Raw genomic sequence first — 21,339 nt, 5'->3', positions numbered from 1 at the left:
TTTAAAAAATTTTACAGTGCCATGAGTTTTGCAAAAAAAAAGCCATGTTGCCATGTTGGTAATTCAATAATTTTGTTATCGTGTTTTATAAATGCGCTGAGTGATAGCAATATTTTACACAACACAGTTAAATGTTATAAGCTTGTTTTGCAGCAGAATTGACAATACTGTTCAAATATTTATTGGGTTTATTGTTGCTGTTCAGTTTCTCCAAAATAACTGCACTCTTTTTACTAGAATATAAACACAAAGCTTTCAAAATATCATTAAATCACATCATTGAAAAAAAAGACAGTTTTTTTTTTCAAATATACGTTTGACCACAAACATACTTGTTTGGTTGCTTTTGGCAATTCTAAACATGCATATGTGATTCTTAGTACAGTAAGTTCTGGTGCATTGCAGTAGAAATTGATACAAGCATGTGTAATTGTTTTAAAATGCACTGAGAGATGAGTTCCTCCAGCTTCAGTCCAGCCCATACAGCCCTGTTTCATTCTGCAAAGAAACACATACATAGTTTGTTTCCTTTTTGATGGGCATTAGTTTATTTATCTAACACTTTAGGAATATTCAAACGCATACCTCTGACATTAAGTGTCATAGAAGACTCTGCTGTCCCCAGTTGGTTTTCTATGACTACTTTGTATTCTCCATTGTCTTTGGGTCCCACCCGCAGTATGAGCATGGAGCAGACTCCGCATATGTTTGTGATGTGGTAGTTGGTGTTCGTGTTGAGGCTGATATTGTTACGGTACCATGTCACACGTGGCGCAGGATCACCCTTTACTGCACAGGTCATGTAGCATTCATACCCTTGAGGAGCTGTGCGCCTCTTCAGAGGGACAATAAAAGATGGAGGTGATTCAAGGTCCAAGGATTTAATCTGAGGCATGTTTACTTTGAACTTCCCTGGAAAGATAAAGACATAAATCCAGTTAAGTGTTATATCAAAATATGATTTAGTCCAAGAAAAGGGCTGGAAAATCTATTTTTCCTTAGTAATCACAAAATTACACATGGCTGAAAAAAGATTTAAAGGCCCCAAATCCTGTTTGGGATTACAGATGTTTTTCTATTATCTGTTATTCAGCAAAGAAGCTTTAATCTTCTATGGCTTTATTTTTCAAGAAGGAGCACCAGGCGATCTTCTCAACTGAATAAGAGAAAATATTCAGCTGAACAAGAGGAAAAAGTGCCTGAGCTCTTGAGGTCTTGTGGTGAAAGTCCGTTTATTTTTATCTCCATTTACATCTTCACTATTTAGTTTTACATCATGAGCTGAGTTAGTAATTCTTTTATGAATAAAGCATTTATGCAGAATATACTTCGGGTGATCCGACCTTAAGAGAACAGCTTAACATTTCATACCGAACATTAAAATGTGTCCAGCAGAATTCTTCTGAGCCGACCTTTGTACCCGGTGCTGCATGCAAATTAACATGTAATTTCTGATGGTATGGGTTAAATGTCAGAAAATTCTTTTCGGTGTTAGGCCATGTCAGCTTTTTATACACTTACTGACGAGCAGAAAGGAAGACAAATGAGAAAGATGGTGCCTCATTGTGACTGGTCACGTTCACATTTGTGCTGGAAAAGATAAGGGGCAGTGAAACCCATATTATCTCTTAATGTGTGAGTTATGGACCTGTTATCCTCGAAACCTCACCTTAATACAATGAAGTAGCAACAGGTGTAGCCGTGCAGTGTGTGAGACAGCTTGATACCTGCCATTGTGGACATGTGTTTTAAAGTTTCAAATCTTTGTGATGGACATGAGTTTGTTTGTTAATGGATCCAAGATCACATGTTTGGTTTGTATAGCTGTTCAACCAACATGTTCCTTTAATGTCAGCTGGACCATAGGCCTTTAAAAGTATCCCTTGCTGTTTTTTGTCACCTGGCCTGCATTGTTGCCTGTTTACCTGTTTTTACTTACAAGCCGTGCGATTTTTTGCACAACATTTATTTGTTATATTTTGAGATAACAGTCTTCATTGTTTTACCTTGAAATAAAACTTTATTATAAAATATTGATATTTAAATAAATGCCTTAAAAAAATCAGTGATTTTAGATTTTAAACTACTATTTACTGTCAGTGAAACTGCAGAGTGAGAATGGAGTTTGACACAAACCTTTTTCCTTTTTGATTGCAAACACTGGGGACTCGGATGGGGCTGAAAAACCCATGTCATTTTTAGCGAACACCCTGAAGTTATATTCCCGTCCAGGCATAATGTTGACAACTGTGAACTTGTGGTTAAAAAGGTTGTCTGCTGCTGTCCTCCAAGTGCGCTTAAAGGAGTCACGCTTGGACACCATGTAGTGTAGCCTGTCATCTCTCTTCTCATCTGGAGAAGGAGTCCAGGTGAGGGTCACTGTTCCTGGGATGTTCTGATCCAGTTCTACAGGACCCGGAGGTTTAGGATCATCTAGAAAAAGAGGAATACAGATTACTACCATTGGAGTGTTTGGATACTAATTTTCAGACTGAATTCTAGGCTTCATAAGGGTTGGACTTCAGGAGGTATATTTTAGCTTTCTTGGACTTATTTTCACCCCATAGTGCCAGTAGAGTGATGGCTGCAGACAGGTGCTACAGTGAGTTTGGCTGTGTGAAAAATCAGAAAAATATTTTGAAAATATGAAATAAAATATTTAATGAGCAGCAGTTGTCTGCCTTGTGAATGTCAGAGGAGATTGGGCAGACTCGGTTTGGAAACTAGAGAGGCAACAGTAACTCATATAATCCCTGATTACAACTGAGATCATCTATGAACACACAAGATGCCAAACATTGAAGCAGATGGGCTTCAGCAGCAGAAGATCCAGCAAAGTTCCCCTCATGTCTGTTAGGCAAAGGAAACTGACGCTTCAATTAGCAAATGCTTATCAAAATTAGGCAACATCAGATTGGAAAAATATTGGCTGATCTTGCCAGTGTCCATTGTTTAACTGCAACATCCAGGTGGTAGTATCAGAATTTGGCATAAACGACATGAAATCATCTAGCCTTCTATGTATCAGTGGTTCAGGCTTGTATTGGTGTTTAAACAACAATATTTAAACACCACAGCCTAGTTGAGGTATTGTTACTGATCAATAGGTAATGCATCATGTCACAAAGCTCATCTTAGCTAAAACTGTTTCATCCTTAATACAACACTACTGAGTTTTTCTCATTTGCATTTCACAGTTTTATACTTGGAATCAGAAAATCATACTGAAGTACTATTGAACCCTTTCATGTTACCAGTAATACTTAGTTGCTTTAAACACGGTAAATTCACCTGTAACTCTGATTTCAACACTGAAGCTTTCCTGGCCAACAATGTTCTTTACAGTGATGGTGTAGATGCCGCTGTCTGATCTCTCCGATGTGGGAATTAAAAGTTGAGAACCTTTATCGGAGTTTGTAATGGTTACATGTTTGGCCACAGGAACATCATCTTTTGTCCAGGTAATGTCAGGTAGCGGTGAAGCCTGCAGACATTAAAGATGAATGCAACAACATTTCTGACATTGTGGCTTGAACAAAGTAAAATATCCAATGAACCAATCAAGAGGAAATTCTGTGAAACAATATAAAGTACCTCAAAGTTGATGTTGAGACGAACAGTGTTTCCAGATCTCACCACAATGAGGGTCTTCATGTTGCGTCCTTTGAACTTTGGCTTCACTGTGGATTCAGTATAGAATGAATGACTTACCTTACTTTTTTACATTTTAGCAAACTGTCTCATAGCCTGACATTGTCATGTGTATTCCATGTTCCATGTTATATATACTGGTGTGCATGTGGGGAAATAAACCATTTTGCAAAGCTGATAAAGGACTGACAATGGGAAATTTAATTTCATGTCACATGAATGTAGACTGACTGACTTTGTTTGTTTGCTCTCTGGTTGCACCAGCTGCCCAATATCACATTGCTGCCCCTTTAACTCTGTGACTGGGGTCTGTTTGTATCCCACAGGGTTGCAAATGAGTGAACCACAGGGTGGCAAGACAAAATTAACAATCAGACAATGCTACCTGCATAATTGATGTTGAAGTCTGGCTAAAAAAATTCATCATGAACAAGTCAATTTGATATTTTACAGGGATCCTTAAAATGCTGTTTTGTGTAGCTTGTTTATTTGAAATTTTTGCATTATCGAAAATAACTCAAAATCTCTTTTACTTGATACCATTTCATGCTCTAACTCAAAGATACACTTTTATTAAATCATACACTGTTGGACAGTTTACACACAAAAGAAGACACCAAGAAAACTGTTCTCCAGGGTGCAAGACAAAATTTTTGTCAACTCTTTATGGTTCTTTAAGAATGGGAAATTTTGAATACTTTTAAAAATAACTTGTTCAAGACCATTTCTGGAAATGGGAGCAAACTAATTCTAACCCGATTACACATTTACTGCAGACCAACGAATTAGATTACTTACCTGGAGGCGGCATGGCAATTATATAATTGTCAAGGCTGCATGGTTCTCCATCACCTCCATAATTTGTGGCAATTACTCTCACCCAGTATGTGGCCATCGCCTTGAGGCCAATCACAGTGTAGGAATTCAGAGTAATTGGGATGGCGTTACAGCGGGTCCATTCAAGGTTCTCTATTGGTCTGATCTCCACATAGTACCCTTGGGCTTCATCTTCTACACCTTTTACTTCCTTAGGTTTAACCCAAGCCAGCGAAAATGTAGTGTAACTTGATGATGTTAATTTCAGGTCTTTCACTTTCCCTGGTGGTTCTGAAAATGAATAGTAAATAGAATTGTGCTGCTTTTATACTGCATGAAACTAGAGAGGAAACTATGCTCACTTTAAAGTGGAACTATTATGTGCATTTCAGGCTAATTTATTTTTATTTCTGAGACCAGAAGGGCTGGGATTGATGGAGTTATTGTCACAAATCGCTTTATTTACTTCAGACCGACCCTCTCCATAGGCTGTCAGATCAGCTTGTGGGCAAAACGAGTGGATTGAGACTCTTCCGCATTAAGCCCCGCCTCCCGCCACCGCGCTACATCGGGAGCGCGCACCGCAACTGCTTTCGCCGTCATTATAACATCTCATAAACAGAAGGATTAGGCTAATATGAACTCAATAAAAAACAAAATACAATGTCAACACATAGCATACAGCCCTACATGTTCAAACCTGAATCAGACCCTGAAAACGACGTGGAAAACAGCAACCCACAGCAACGAATGCAGCAGGATGTCTCTCTTTGGTAAACTCACCAGCCATCGTTAGAAATAACTTTATCCGACGTTTTCCACCCGCCTGATGTATTTGTACATGCCCTTGTTAACCAGTAGAAGGTAACCAATCACCGAACCTTATCCCCCGGGACGTCACAAGGATTTCCAAGTAGAAAAAACTCTCTAAAACGGCACGTTTTTCGTCTCCATGGAAACCGAACGGAGAGCTTGCTGGAACTCAAACTCAAACTCAAACATGCGTTTAGGTGATAAAAAAACAGTGCTGCTCACATGTCTGATGAGGATTCAACACTGTAACACTGTAGAAAGCTCAGAAAACTCGAAATACCATAATAGCACCCCTTTAAAGAAATTATTAGCACTGTTTTCTATGATCTCAGAAGACTGAGTCAAAATGCAGCGACCCATTTGTGTTTATGGCTCACTCATTGGGTCTCTTGCTGTAACTGTGTCACAGGGAATACTGGGATCTCCTGGGCCAGACAGGTTGATAGCAGATACTCTGAACTGATATGCTGCTCCTTCAAAGACATCTTTCACAGCATACTTTGTATCTGCAGGAAAGGGAATGAAGTAACTGTGAAATAACTCTATAACTTATCTCCACTGTCACATGAATCTGAACAAAGCACATGTGTTTTATTCCTGCAGATTGATACCTGTAATTGGCCCATTTTGGTTTACAAGGCTCCAGTAATTTGTGCCTATCTTGTTCTTTTCCAAATTGTATCCAATTATTTTGGTCCCTCCGGTGTCACATGGAGGACACCATGACAGGTTGATGGAGTCTTTATAGGCACTGACCACTTTGGGTGCTGTTGGTGGTCCAGGATAACCTGTTGGGGGAAGGTAGCATCAAAGTGTAACTCTATCATACTGCTTTGACTCATTTTTATGTTCTTGCATTCAAAATGTAAAACTTGACTACAACTTTATCGGAGTCCATTAAATGTTGTAGTCAAGCTGTTTAACCAACATGTTCCACCTACAGCTTTACAGATCTAACTCATCAGACCTTTGCACTCTGAAAAAATCCTATTTCAGTATCAGTGGAAGGCTTCCATTAATCAAAGGACTTAACTTGCATGTAATCATCCTTAACTGCTTCCAATAATTTGATTCTAAAAGAAAGTTGGAGGGGAGAAGTAAACAATGATGTAGCTTGATTTTCATTCATTTTATAACCATGATTTAAAAAAGTTGGACCTTTCTCTGTCTTTCACAGGTGTTCTGATGTCAATACAGAGTCATGTAAATGACTTAAAACTTACGTAGTACACCAGCTGCTATGTCTTCTGTCTGCAGATAATCACTGAAGCCCTCTGCGTTTTTGGCTCTGATGCGGTAGCAGTACCTCCTTCCAGGGTCCACATCTGAATCTTTGTAAGTTGGTTTGCCAGGGATCTCGCCAATATTTGTCCATTTATTTCGCCCCAGTTGCTGCCGTTCTATAATATAGTTTGTGATTGGGCATCCACCATTATCTTTAGGTGGTTTCCATTTGAATTCAACAGATGTTACAGCACTTTCCATGATGTCCACTGGGTATTGTGGGGGTGTTGGTTTGTCTGATAAAAAGAGAAGAGATGATAGTATTAACAAAATAAATTTATATTTTTACATTCATTATGTTGTGTCAAATGTAACAAGTAAACTTCACTCACCCAGTACAACAAGTTTTGAAACAGCTTCTATTGTACCAAATTCATTTTTTAGCTTGATTTTAACTTCTCCGCTGTCTTTCCTTTGACACTTTGTGAGGCGTAGCTGGCTTTCAGTGTCCGATGTTTCAATCTTCACATTGATGCCTGGCAAAAGCTCATCATCATCCTTGTACCACTGTATGTTCATTGGTGCACCACCAGAATATGGCAGCTTCCATTCAGCATTTTCACCTGCCTTTACAATCACTGCATTTTTGAAGTTTCCCAAAGCATCAAGGTCGAGTTTTGGTGGGTCTGTAGTGTCATAGAAAAAGGCAAGCTTTATTTAAAAAAAACAAAAAAAAAAACCTTTTTAAATTAACTTGTTATATCATAGGCAAACATTTCAAAGTTTCCTTTCTGACCGTGAATTTCAAGTGATGCCTCTGATTTTCGTCCGTCAGCTTCAAAGCGGTAAACAGCTGCGTCGTCCTTTTCACAGCAGTCAATTGTCAAACTGTGACAGGATCCGTCTTTTACAATATTTACCCCCTCCTTACTGGTTAGCTTGTTAGATAAGAATATTCAAAAGATTTAGGGTCAGATTTAAGAGGTTTCTTGTCAGAAGTTGTTGAAAATGAAAGTGGGGATTTATCAGGTTGACTTACCACTTTTCCATTTTTATACCAGCATCCCTCTGAAGACTCACTGCTTAGTTTGCAGGACAGCTCTACTCGTTCACCAACATTGGCAGCTGTATCTGACAGACCACTGACAAAGCGAACACATGTCTCTGCATGTGGAAACATAACAGCAGTTTAACTAATTTGGTTTCATGATGAGTGCCATATTGATTTTAACTCTTTAAATTCTCCTTTTTTAATGTCCAAACAAAGATATAAACAAAGCCCACTATGAGTGTACAAATTTAGGATATTAAAGGTCCATCTTGTGACTTCAGCTTGTTATTACAGCATGTCTCTCTCTAGTGGTCAGCAACTGAAACTGCAGAATTTCATTTTCTAATCTGCCAGCAGTGTCTGCTCTGAACACCCACAGGGTTATAAAAACAGCATGTCATCCATTTTCATCCAGAAATACAGATAGACCTGCCTGTCTGGCTGTCAGTAGTTTCTGTAAACAACTTTCTGTTACAATTTTTGCTTATCGAGACTGATGTGATTCTTTTTAAAACCAAAAATCACTAATTATTAATATAAATGCCTAGAATTCATATCCTTCAGTTTTATTTGTAGCCTACTGTTACTATTTTTTTTAGTATTTTTTTCTAGTTTAGAAATTAGTCCTTGTTCACATGAAATATTTTGTCCTTTACCGATGATTTATAAAACTTTATATACACTTTTTCATCCATGTATTTGTTTCACTGCTTATTTTTATTTGTCTGCTTTGAAAAAAATTTCAAAATGTAACTAACTCATACACTGCCTGGACAAGAAAAGAAAAGTTGGCACAAAACAGAAAAAAAAAAAAAAAGTCAGACCTTAATATTTCATAGTACCGCCTTTAGCTGTGATAACATGGATTTGCTGTGGCTTTGTTTCAAAAAGCTTCTGCAACGTCAAAAGATTTATTTCCATCCTGTATTGCATTAATTTTCTTGTGTTGATGTTGGGACACCACAAAGCTTTCTCCTGCACATCCCAATAATTCTCCATGGAGTTAAGGTCTGGACTCTGCAGTAGCCAATTCATGTGTGAAAATCATGTCTCATGCTCCCTAAACCACTATTTCACATTTTGAGTCTGATAAATCATGATAAAGCCTGATGAAGATGATAGTTCCTATGTTTTAATAATACAATGGGCAGTTCCTAATTCAATTTTAGTAGTTTTTGCAATTTCCTTAGATGCCGTCTTTTCTTAAGGCATAAAAGTGAGGCGATATTTTTAAACAGACTTACATATTTCTACAACTATTGGATCTAACTTTTAACATTATTGTTCATGTAATGAGAGGATTTTAAATAACTTATTGCAAGCTGAAAGTTAAGCCAAATCCTGGTCTTCAACTACCAATGCCCAGCATGTTTCACAGGGAATCCTTCTTTAACACATGAATTAAATGAATGGCTCATTAACAGCTTGCAAAGAACTTGATGAGGACGTTCATTAATCTGAACTGGGTGTGTTGGTGTAGGAACATGTCTCAGTGGACAAGCATTAAGGAAACACTGATTACTAAGTTATTAATAATGAGTGTTTCTGCATAGTAATGACTCTTCTTCTCTCCTGTGCATTTATCATTGTAACAGTGTTTCTTTTCACCATGTTTTAGACAAGTTTTTATCACAGAGAAACAGGAAAGTTTAGAAAGAAACCATGGCCAGGTGCCCCACATTGGCCACAGTGATGTCACATGTACATTCTCTAGAAGGGGCTCAGATATGTTTGCTCAGTTAAGTCCAGGTGGTGACTTTTTTTTTTTTTTTTTATCAAACAGTGTATTTTACTATAGACTGACCTCACACATGAAGATAGAAAGGAGTTTTACCTACGACAGTGTCAGGAACCAAAGGGCCAGCTCGCGTTCGCTTTTTTTTCTCATCGCCTGCGTCATCTGTCGCATTTTTATCATCTCCATGTCCCAAGAGGTTCTTAGTCTTGTCATCTCCATCATCCTGGTCTCCATCGTTCCCTCCACCAGAGCCGCCACCACTGCCATCACCAAAACCATCTCCTCCTTCTCTTCCATCTCCTCCATCTGTCCCATCACCTTGTCCAGCACTGGTTCCTCCATGTGCATCATCATTTCCAGCTTCTGCATCTTTTCCCATGCCCACATCTTGCGTGTCTTTTTGAGGCTTCTCCTGCTTTTCCAGCTGGAGTTTAGACTTGTCTACTTGATCAGTTATACCTCCCTTCCGCCCATGTGGGTCAGCTACAACACACATACATTGTAAGAATAACTCACAATTATTATCAAATAATACTTTTAAATGAAGACGATCATATCCCACAGTCAGCCATTACAATTAGATTGATGTTGTCCATATGGAGACAAAAAAAGTCCTACCTTCCACTTTAAGAGAAGCGCTGCTAGAGGTAATGCCAGCAATGGCGTAATACGCTCCATTATCTGCTGTTTGACAGTTCTTTACTTTCAGTGTGTGAGTTAGTTTGTCTTCTGAAACAGTGATCTCATATTTGTCTCCATGTTCAAGAGAGGAGTCTTCTTTTGACCAAGCAATTCTGTTGAGCGGAGTCGACAAAATGCACTGAAAGACTGCATCTTCCCTTTCAGTGACTTTAACATCCTTGATCATCGCCACAAACTCCACATCAGGCACTGAGAAAGCAGAGGATTGAATATGTTTTATTCATTTAACATGCAATGTCGTATCAATATTAAATATAATAACTCTGTTGAATTGCAACACAGTAGTATTTACCTTGAAAGTCAGTTGTAAGAATGTTTGTCTCTTCAACATCAACTTGGTAAAGTCCAGCATCCTCTTTCTGGGGGTCTTTGATACTAAAAACGTAGTTTGTCCCCGTTTTCTTCAGGCTGTGTTTTGAGTTTTCATTGTCGTCATATGGGACTGAGGCGCCATCCTTAAATGACAAAAATAATAAGATTATGTATGATATTTATTTCCCTTTAAGTCGCCATTGGATATTTGGATATAGAGATGTTTTGTATCACCTTGTATACGTTAATTGCACTGTTGCGATCCAGTAGTGTCATGTCGAAGCTGAATTCAGCTCTTCCACTGGGTTTCACTTCAATTTGTTTCATATTCTCCAGATTCTCCACAACCTAGAAATAAAAGATAAAGTCCCACACATGTCTGCAGATTTTTTTGGCATAACTTTATCATTAAAGAAGCTTCTATTTTTTACTACCAGCAGCCTTGAGTATCGCATGGTTCCCTGTTTAATGTATACAAATTAGAATACTGGACAGAAATTTATGCACAACATTTTGTCGATGTGCAATGTATTTCCAGCAAAATGAGAGATCAGTGTGTCTGCGCAGCCTGGACTTTCCTTCCTCCTTTTATATGGTTTCAGTCAGAAGTTCTACAGCACACTACAGATAACATGCAATTATCAAAGTAAATTATCAACAAACATGAAAATTTCTTGATAAACTATGATAGTTTTGCTCTCTAATAATGCCATTTTGTGTGTGCATGTGTGCCAGTTCACTGCTAAAGTGGATCCACCCAACCATTTTCTTCTGCTGGGGTCGAGTTGAGGGAGTGTCAGTGGCAAACAGGGAAGCTTGGACTTTACCTTCCCCAACCATTCCTACTTGTTCAGTAGGATTTCGAGGAATTCCCAGAAAGTAGTCTCTTTGGTGTGTCCTGGGTCTTCACCAGACTGTCCTTCCAGTGGAACGTGCCTGGAACATCTTATCTGGGAGATGTCCAGGAGGCATCCTATCCTGATGTCACCACTCACTCCATACAAAAGTACACTATACAGGCTTTACCATCACAATCAGCAAATTGTTATGTCAGATTGGGTTTTACATGAAAGTCTTGCAGCCCCAGGCTTTTTTCTGGTCTCTCTCGTCTTCCTATTGGCTGTGCTTGGTTTCAGCCAAAGTCATAATGAAAAAGCTGCTATTTACTGAACTTTTGGCTAGAATATCGTTATTAGTTGTTACATTTGTTCTCATGGCTTTAGTCCCTTTTGTTGTTAAATTGTAAAAGCTTCTCAAGTCTTTTTTTTTTAGAAGGAGTCATGTAGAATGTTCATGCTTTTATATGTTATTTTCCAAATAGAGACCTTTCCATCATGTATCTAGTTTAGTGAAAGCCACAATGTTAATTTTTTCTACATATTTCTCAGAGACCTTCATAGCCTTAGTCTCAGAAAACATTTGAAAGGCCCAGAATGTAAAATTAAGCTTTTATTCCTGTTCAGTTTTTGGGAAGTATATTCCTAAAGGAGTCACATTTCGAGTTATGATTTATTCACAACCTTGGACATTCATAGAAGCTTGAAAAATGATGTGGAACGCTGGGTTTAGGGTCAGCACACAGTCGGTGGGTCAGTCAGAGTTACTTCACAAATGATCAAATATATTTACATGCATAGCCTACCATTTCAACAACTGTCGGAAAGTTATATGAAAAAATTTAAATTGCAAAATTTAATTAAAGTGAAATTGGAATATGAAGTCTATTTACAGAAAGCATACACATCGGGTTTTTTTTTTTTTTTTTTTTAAATTGACATAAAACATTTTCCATAATTGCTTCTGCCTAAGTAATTTCACCAAATATTGTTCATGTTTTTATAGTGGTAGTTCAAGGTTTGATCTGTATCTACATACACATCTGGTTTTTCAACTACACCTGAAGGCAAGTGTATTACAAGTCACCATGGTGACACAAAAGCTAGGCCAAAATATTGAATTATTTTGTCAGAGGTTATTGCACACTTAAAAAAATAGAACTCACCTGTATATTCCTGAAATATACATGAAAATAGACCCAGACAAAGTTTATAAAACTTTTACTACCAGTGGCTGACAGTATCGAAATAGAACATAGTTCGCTGACAGCAGAAAGCACAAACAGATAAATAACTATGACCCACCGCATAGGAATGGACTGATGAGCACTGATAATACTGATTCAATAGCATGAGAACATCTCAATCAGGAGCTTGTTCATTTTGAGCATCTCATTGGTTGTTTGGTGTCCCACTATACTCACCATTACCATCTTGCTATTATCAGTGATTGGGTTTTATTCAATAGCATCTGATGATGTAAAATAATAAAAGAAAAAAAAACCCCACACACTGATATAAAAAAAAATGACGTTATTTCAGAGCAAAACTTTCATAGTGGACTATACTTAAATCAGTGAAATAATGACGTACATATTGAAAAAAGCCCAGTGACCTGGACGCTGATTTGCTTTCCTTATTGCTGGTAAAAATACACAATTTGTAATTTTCTTTTGCAGTTGTTTAAAACTTCCAATAATACCTTTGCCTGTTCTTCTTCACGCTCTTTTCCCATCTGTTTTAGTTTCTTCAACATCCAGCGGAAATCAGTCACTCCAAACTCCAAGCAAATCCTTTCATAGTCCTTTCTTGGTGCACTGAGAAGCAGTTCCCAGAGTTTGGGATCAATTTCTCCCTCTGTCTTTGGTGGCAGTTGCTTTTTTCTTTTGACAACAGTTCTGAAAAGAGATGAATGAAGTCGTATTTTCTTTAGTATGTACTACTGTATTTATTTTAACCTGCCTTTGAGTTTGACTTTAACTTACGTTTTCTTTAGCATTTTTCTGAAATCCTGTGATCCCTGCCCGTTATCTGAGAGATGAGAAAAAAGATTACATTTTGAAGCAATTATGATACCTTTGCATGTCATTGTATTACTATGGTTGACATAGTTAAAACAAGATTATGTAAAACGTCACTGATTATTTCAGTATTTGATAGAACACAGATAAGGTTTTTCATTGTTTCATGATAAATTACATACCATCCTGATGTTTCTTCTTAAAGCCAACTGGACCAAAACACAACATCAAATAAAAGATGAGATGAAAAATACATAAATAGTTTGTATTTCAGACTTAATTTGATTGAAATGCCTGTTAGTTTGTTGTAATTTTCACCTTCAATAACATTCAGAGTGGCTGTGCAGACTGCTTTTCCATACTCATTGGTTGCAAAACACTTATAGGTGTCAGCATGGTCAATTTGCACATTAGGTATCTGAAAAATTACAGGAAGAGCATTATTGATATACCAAAAGTTATCACCAAAACTGAACAGCATTGTGTAAATACTAGAGTACTGTTGTACAGCAAGAGTAAAGTCATATTGGCTTGAATCTTGTCTTTTTATCATGACTGAATTGTGAAATTTACATATGATCTACATATCTACATATGAAAACTGCAACTAATGATATTTTAATAGTTAATTAGTTCTTAAATCAAATGTCGGTAAACAAAAAAGAAAAAGAATGAGAAGCAAGCGTATTTTGATATTTTATATGGCAAATGACTTGATTATTGGAAAGTTGTATTATCACAACTTTACAGTACAAAGCTGAGCAGCAAATGTAGGAGGGCAGGAGAATTGGTTGCTATAGGATATATTTAGATAGGACTTGTTTGGACCTTCTGTACCTTTATTGACAGTGGAGGAAAGTGGAGAGAGAAATGAGAGCTGGGCAATAACCCAGTAAACGATCAGGCTGACTGGGATTTAAACTGGGCACGATTATGTGGTAAATGTTCTAACCATTTGAATGTCAGGTCACCCCACAAATGATGTTTTACAAGATATTTGTACCGGCGGAACTTTTTTTTCTTCACCTCAAGAATGTGCTCTCTGGCTCTTTCATCATATCGGATCTTGTATTTTTCATCAATTTCACCTTTACTGCGACTCCACGTAACAGACGGTCCTGGTTCTCCATTCACCATGGCTTTAAAAAATGCTTTCTTACCTTCAAATGAAAACAAGGAAAAGCACATAATAGTGACACAGATGATGGTTTTGAATTGGTATTAGATTTCTTTTCACAATATTGTTGCTGAATGTTTTCCAACCCTCTTGAACATTCGCAGGCATCGGCTTTTTGGTGAAGTCAGGTGTTGTGTGTCCTAAAGGGAGCTGCTCAACAAACTGGGTGATCATAACCCCAGGAACCCTGGACCTCTTTTTGATAACCACTGTTCAAGAATAGAAAAAAAAAGTGTTTAATTAAGCAGAAACAAATGTGTGTATATAACTGTTAACTTAGACATGAACAGTAAGACAACAAGAAACAAGAGTGTGTGCCAGCAGAATATAAATTATTTAAATATTCCTGAGCAAGGCAAGACACTTTTATTTTTTTGGGGAATTTGAGCTGCGGTGAAAATGCTAAATGTATCCACTTAATTATTGTTAATCCTAACTATTTAAAAGTATCATTTGAAATAATTTAAGTTTCGAAAGTTGAACTCCATAATCTTGAACTTCCCAAAACCAGTCTTTACGCTTACAATTCCAGTTTTTCCACTGCTCTAATGAAAAAGCTTTAATGAGTCTATAATTTTTTTAATAAACACAAATGTTAATGTATTAATGGTTACATTTCTAGATCATTTTCTGTTTGCTGCAGTTTCACCTCTGAATCTCACAAGAGGTCACTCTTTCCTTTCCTTTTGCCGTCTCACCAGACTGCTACTGAAAACATCTATAGTTTCTACAGTTGTATTGATGAAGCTGTCATATGAATTAAGACATTTGTCACTTTTATTCATCTGTACACAGAAGGTGACACTGTTTTATTTTAAAACAAATTCCCTATAAAGCATTAATGAATGTCCTAATAGTGTTTTTTCCCATGGTAATATGCGAGTCGTTAAGAAGAAAAGAGAAATAGAAAAGGATGACACCTGTCAGAGGGTTTTTTCCCTTAATGTTTAAATAAGCAATGACCTTGTTAAGACGGTGCCGATAGCCATCAGTATCAAAGCATCAACCCCCCCCCTATCAGTCACCAGTCTTCTATATAAGCATCATACATTATATTGAATCAAAGTTGCTTCTCTGGAGCTTGTATAATTGGTATTATTTAATGTTGCTTCATATGAATAGGTCAAACTGCTAATTATCATCCACTACTACTGCGTGCAGTCAAATCGGCCAGTAAACCTTAGATCCCCTCATCTTTTCCCCATTTAGTAGTGTCTACAGGCACAAATTCACATGCAAACCCATGCTAGAAAGTAGGTTTTTATGCTTAATAATACAGAAATAAAGCACCACAAATTTAATGAAAAGCCATTTGATTTGCTACAAATCAGATTTTCACTTTCTCAGACATGCAGTAACGTCAGGGGCTAACTTCATTCTGTCCGCAGTGAGTCACTTTTAGATTATCCATTTTGCATAATTGTTTTTCCAGCAGCCGTACCGCTTGAAGGCATGTATTGAATATTCATCAAATTGTATGTGTCATCTCTCAAGGGGCAGGTTTATGTTCTTATATCATCTGAATGCAGGCAGGATTCTTGTTCACGTTCCTCAAGCATTGATTCACGCATAATCCAAGTCTGTTAGGATAGCAGTGTGTGGTTTCTCTCTGCATACCAATTGCTCCTTGGAAGACATGTTGGATTTAAGCAGCACCAAATTTCAGAAAATCTTAAGTAAGGATTTGTTGGCTGTAAAAGTAGATAACACTGTCACAAACTAATCTGAGCCACTTTTTTTTATTTTATTTTAACATAATTCCAGGTAATGTTTCTTGGTTAAAAGCTGAAAATGAAATGGGAAAACTCTTGTTGATCATAAAATCAATATCACTAGAACATTTTAAATCTTAAAAGCCAGTTTCAAAAAGGAAAAGTAATCATTTAACTTCTACTACAGTTTTTTTTTTTTTTTTTTTTTTTTTTTTTTTTTTGGTAGTTTGGTGAAAAAGTCTAAAAGTGGTTATTGTTGTCATTCTAGGTAAGAAAAGGCCTTCGGGTTGAGAGAAAACTGTTGAGCTAAATTGTGAAATTAGCACAAAAAACCCCACAAAATTATTCATTAGAAATAGTGCTGTGAAAAACATTTTATTTAGTTTTTTGTTTTGTAATATAATTTTTTCAACATTTCCAACAGTGGAAGAGGCATTTCAACTTTACAAAGAATGACACTAATTTTCTTTGGAACACCCTTTGGAACACCCCCCCCCCCCCCCCCCCCCCCCCCCCCATGACAGCCACGATTAACATGTTTCTGCCTTCATTTAGTTTTTTAAAAATTATTTAACTTCAATTTGATAAACAAGACGTCTTATTCTTGAATGTCAAAAAGAAAGGGATAAACTACACAAATCCATGTTTGTTCCACCTTTGGAGACCAACCAAAGGAGGTGGAAACTGACATTTCTGCTAAAGAGGCTTAGGGAGTATTGAGTTTAAAGGGTGCATGCTTCTGAAAAACTGATTTATTTAAATAGTACCAACACTCAATAATCTTCCATAATCATTTAAAGCCTGATGTGAAATATATTTGATGAGTTTAACTTTAATTGGCTCTTCAAAGTAAATTTAAATGCTTTTAAAACAATTAACCGTTTACATAATCATGAGGGTTAACCATTTAGAAAATGACTCCTTGAGGACTGTTTTACACTTACATTAAGAAGGTTCTATGAAGGATTTTGTTTATATTAGTGCTGCAGAGGTCTCAAGCATTAAATTTGACATTATACAGTAGAAACAACACATCAAAAAGCTACAAAATACAGACTTACCTTTTGGTTCTTCTTGAGGAGTTTTGGAGCTCATTGCAACGTTTTGAATGTTGTCAGCTCAGATCTGAAATTTTGTAGCTGAAATAGAAAAAAAAATACTGCAACAGTTATTTACTCATAGTTGTGTATGCTTGTGTTGTCAGCACAAATGTATACTTTGATTAAACGGTGCCGATCTGTCTGATGCTTGTAAACAGAGTAACTTTTCAACTTATTGACAGATTCTTATCAAAAGCCTTTTGCAAACACTCACTTGGAATCAAAGTCAAATTAATTAGTTTGGTTATCAATTTCTAAGGCTATTTGCTTCTCTGAAAATAACATTTTATCCCCGTAACTGAAAAAATCTTTTGTTAATTAGAACTAAATTGTAATGCAGGTGTCTTATCAGATCAAATAAAATGTACAAAAGTCTTCTTTAGTGCAAAGTCGCAACACTCTGCAGTACTGTTTTGGATCTTTGGCAGTACATGAGGTAATTGATGTACGCTTGAGGTAGTGCCTGAATTTTACATCTGGTATGACACTGCTTTGAACAAATACTAGATTTCCATCAATTTAGGGCTGATATATATATATATATATATATATATATATATATATATATATATATATATATATATATATATATATATATATATATATATATATATATTATTTATCACGGACCTATAGATTATTAAAAGCACTTACATATACTAATACTTTTTTCTCTGATTAGGCAAAAAATAAACAAAATGATGTTTATCTTATAAGCTAAAATTGATATAAGATACAGCAGATACAATAATTTTCTATAGAATGCTTATTATAACATGCTGCTTTCAGATAGTTTTCTGTATTTGATGGAGGAGTTGTAGATTGCAAAAGCCAAATTTTTCCATCACCCAGGTCTTCTAACATTATTTCTTACATTAAAAATCACAATCCTTGATGGTGTGTTATTATTCTAATTTGACTTGATATAAAATATATATACTTAAAAAACATATTTTGATAAAGCATTTAATAAACTGAAATAAAACAAAGATTGTATGATTTTTAAGTGAATATTTCAAGCAATTCATTTGGACCATCATTAACAGTCACATGCATTGTCAATGTCACACGATTCATATCAGTATCATGATTCTCGGACGCCTAAATCCGGGTTGTGCAGGAAAGGTTGAGAAACACCACCTTGGAGCTTCTCATGTGTCTTGTATGACATCAGTCTGTCCAAGTGGGCATGTCTTGACTCCTGCGTGACTCATGTAGACAGTTGGAGACAAGCTAGGACACTGTAAACGGGGAATGTGAAATCCCACCTAGTGGCTCACTCTTTCTAACTGCCTGTGGAGTCAACTGACTGTGCCAGCTATTTAACTGCTCAAGATCCAAACATAGAAAGGGGCAAAATGTCTTTGCATCAAACTGTTAAACTGCTGCACATGTTAAGCCACTGTACGTGTTTATGCATTTATTCTCATTTTGCTCTTTTAATTCCAAGCAAACGATGGGAATTTAGCTTACAACTAAATGTCTTGCTATACCAACAACTTGAGAATATTCCTTTTTTTTTTTTTTTTTTTTATTATTATAGCCTGACTCTAAAGCTGTAACAAAAGGGGAAGGTATGAGTTTGTGTTCTAACATCATATAATTTATTACCAAAACCCTGTAAAATGTGTAAAAGTCTGTATCAGTGGTATAAAATGTGCAGGGATTAATGGAAATGTTAAACACGAAACCATAAAACAGGCAAAGCCTGCCTGAGTGTAGGTGACCTTCCAGGCCAAGCCTGGAGACAGTCTGAGTGCAAGCTAGTGAAGCTTGTAAGTTGGCAAAACACACAGGGCCAAGATGTATCTCGTACTAATCACCATGGACAGCACCTGTAACACAACTCTAAAGAAGCAGGGCCATCACAATTTCCATGTTGAATCATTTAGTTTTAGTGAAAAACTTGGAAAAGCAATCTGCATTTTCCTAGCCACGTGAAGAAACTTGATATATTGTCAGCTGAAACTAGATGGCAGGGACAAAAAACTGTCAGTGTTGGGCTGTTTTTCATCTTTTACTTAGTTAATCCTCCAAATATAAGAAAAACAGACATAAACAAACTCTTGAAGAAGGCTTTGTATAATGTTTACCGGTATAAGGCTTTGGACGTGGACCTTTAAATTGTTTAGTCATAAAGAGGAAGGCTAGTAAATATAAGAGTGTTGTCTGTACATTCACAGTCCAGCAGCAAAACATATTGAATCTTTCATGTTTTGTGACTCCTGCTTGCTGATTTGTCAGTCTCTGAAAGCCAGTTGTGAAGGTCAGAGCTCTTTGTGAAATGTGATACACTGTCGAGTAAGTAAATGTTAACCTAAGCTGATCTCAGGAGGTCTGTTAAATTTTTATGTTTTAAAAGACTTGAAGAGTCTTGTACTGCAGCTCAAAGTGGTAATATTTTCAGAGCGCATCCTTTTCTGCCAATGACAGTATATGTAGTCTACAGCCCCATGCAGCAGCTGTCACTGCTAAAGCCAATGCAAGTTTGCCAAAAACAATTTTCCACAGAAAGTAATATACAGAAAGTAATATATATATATATATATATATATATATATATATATATATATATATATATATATATATATATATATATATATATATTACTTATATGACAGCTGCTGCATGGGGCTGTAGACTACATATACTGTCATTGTATGTATATATATATATATATATATATATATATATATATATATATATATATATATATATATATATATATATATATATATATATATATACACATAATATCATTAACATGTTGTGGTAATCTTGTAAACATTTTTGGAATGGAGCTTTTATATTTTATAAACCAGTAATAATTACTGATATTGCAGTTTGACTTACGTGATAGTGTCTGATATTAATGGTTGAACAAACCTGAGTGCTTTATCAGTCCAAATGTCTTTTTTTTTTTTTTTTAATCCAATCAGACTATTGGTTTTTGCTCATACTTAAATGTTTTTGCAGCTGCAGTGATCATGCTGCTTGTCTAAACCATTCTGCATGGCAGGTTGAACCAAACATCCCATTTAGGGAAATGTTGTAACTGTTGATCACTTAATATATCCTGTAGAAATTTCTGGTATCTATTGATTCCCCACAGAATAAAAAGAAATGGCTACTTACTTCCAGTCCTCCGTCAGCTACTCTCAGCTAATCCTCCTTTTGCTTTTACTCGTCTGACTATGCAATAATCTAAATGTGACACGCCTTTTTGTTCGGTGATAAAAGCAGGGAACGCATGGAAAACCTTACATGGGTTGTTGGTAAAAACCCCCGTTACTGCGGTAAAGGGTGGAGGTTCTTCTTACGCATCTCTATAAAAGCGATCACTTTGCAGATGGTTCTGGAAATACATTATGACCCTTCATTCAATCTGCTATAGGTCATATCGAGCCAACGTTTTTCTATAATTACTGTTGAGCGTGAAATAAACCCCATCAACAGACCTGCATTAGAACCAAGAATGAAACTGGTGATACCTAACATCATATCATTAATGACTTGCGTTCGTGATGGGTTTAACTGTACTTATGTGTTAAGTATCTATGATTTACAGATTCACAATACACACATACTACAATTTCCCCATATATACACCAGGTCAGACACCCAACCAAAAGCTGTTTACTGGCAGCTTCACAAGGTCTCACGTAATCTGACCACTCAAGCATGAACTTCATGGGTCAATAAACATGAACATGAGACATTTTATAATGTAAAATAATCCAAGATTGATATTAATGGATCTTCTGTTCCAATTAGCCTCCCTGTGTATCAACAGGAATTCTAACAGCTTGCCTGGGGTATTTGGTAAACCATTCTGGACTTGCTACTGTATTAAAAAAAAAAAGAGATGATTCCAGATTGTGGTTATGGGAAACTGGACACAGTCCGCTAAGCAGGGTCCTTGCTTGAGAATGTCAGGGGTTTAAATAGTATGGCACTTCCAGACCGTTGAATAGTCACCCTAAGCTTGTTAGAAAGTCCCACAGCTGCAATAAAAGCCTGATGATATGTGTGGGGATAAACACAAACACCACCCTTGACCTCAGAAAGACAATGAGGTAAGCACTGTTAAACAAAGTGGGTGCTCAACCAATTTACAAGTAAATCCCAAACTATCTTATAACGCTCAACAAGGTAATCGTGGCTTTGCTCTTTAGGTAACAAGTCA

At 36.5% G+C, this 21,339-nt stretch overlaps 1 protein-coding gene across 1 annotated transcript; it reads right to left on the bottom strand.

The window, feature by feature from the left end:
* Window positions 1-407: 407 nt before the first annotated feature.
* LOC306757070 (immunoglobulin-like and fibronectin type III domain-containing protein 1) lies at window positions 408-17,148 on the bottom strand (the record flags this gene model as incomplete). Its single annotated transcript, XM_079242033.1, has 23 exons — window positions 408-498; window positions 586-912; window positions 2,137-2,433; window positions 3,292-3,484; window positions 3,595-3,680; window positions 4,450-4,758; window positions 5,658-5,786; window positions 5,892-6,068; window positions 6,504-6,800; window positions 6,897-7,190; window positions 7,301-7,442; window positions 7,544-7,668; window positions 9,390-9,776; window positions 9,912-10,184; window positions 10,288-10,450; window positions 10,542-10,655; window positions 12,846-13,041; window positions 13,129-13,174; window positions 13,347-13,373; window positions 13,483-13,582; window positions 14,191-14,324; window positions 14,428-14,550; window positions 17,115-17,148. The coding sequence occupies 23 exons, from the start codon at window positions 17,146-17,148 to the stop codon at window positions 494-496; spliced, it is 3,978 nt and encodes a 1,325-aa protein (XP_079098159.1). The 3' UTR covers window positions 408-493.
* Window positions 17,149-21,339: the final 4,191 nt, after the last annotated feature.

The sequence above is a fragment of the Telmatherina bonti genome, assembly GCF_933228915.1.
Source record: "Telmatherina bonti genome assembly, chromosome: 6".
Classification (NCBI taxonomy): domain Eukaryota; kingdom Metazoa; phylum Chordata; class Actinopteri; order Atheriniformes; family Telmatherinidae; genus Telmatherina; species Telmatherina bonti.
This window is presented reverse-complemented; position numbering and strand designations above follow the sequence as displayed.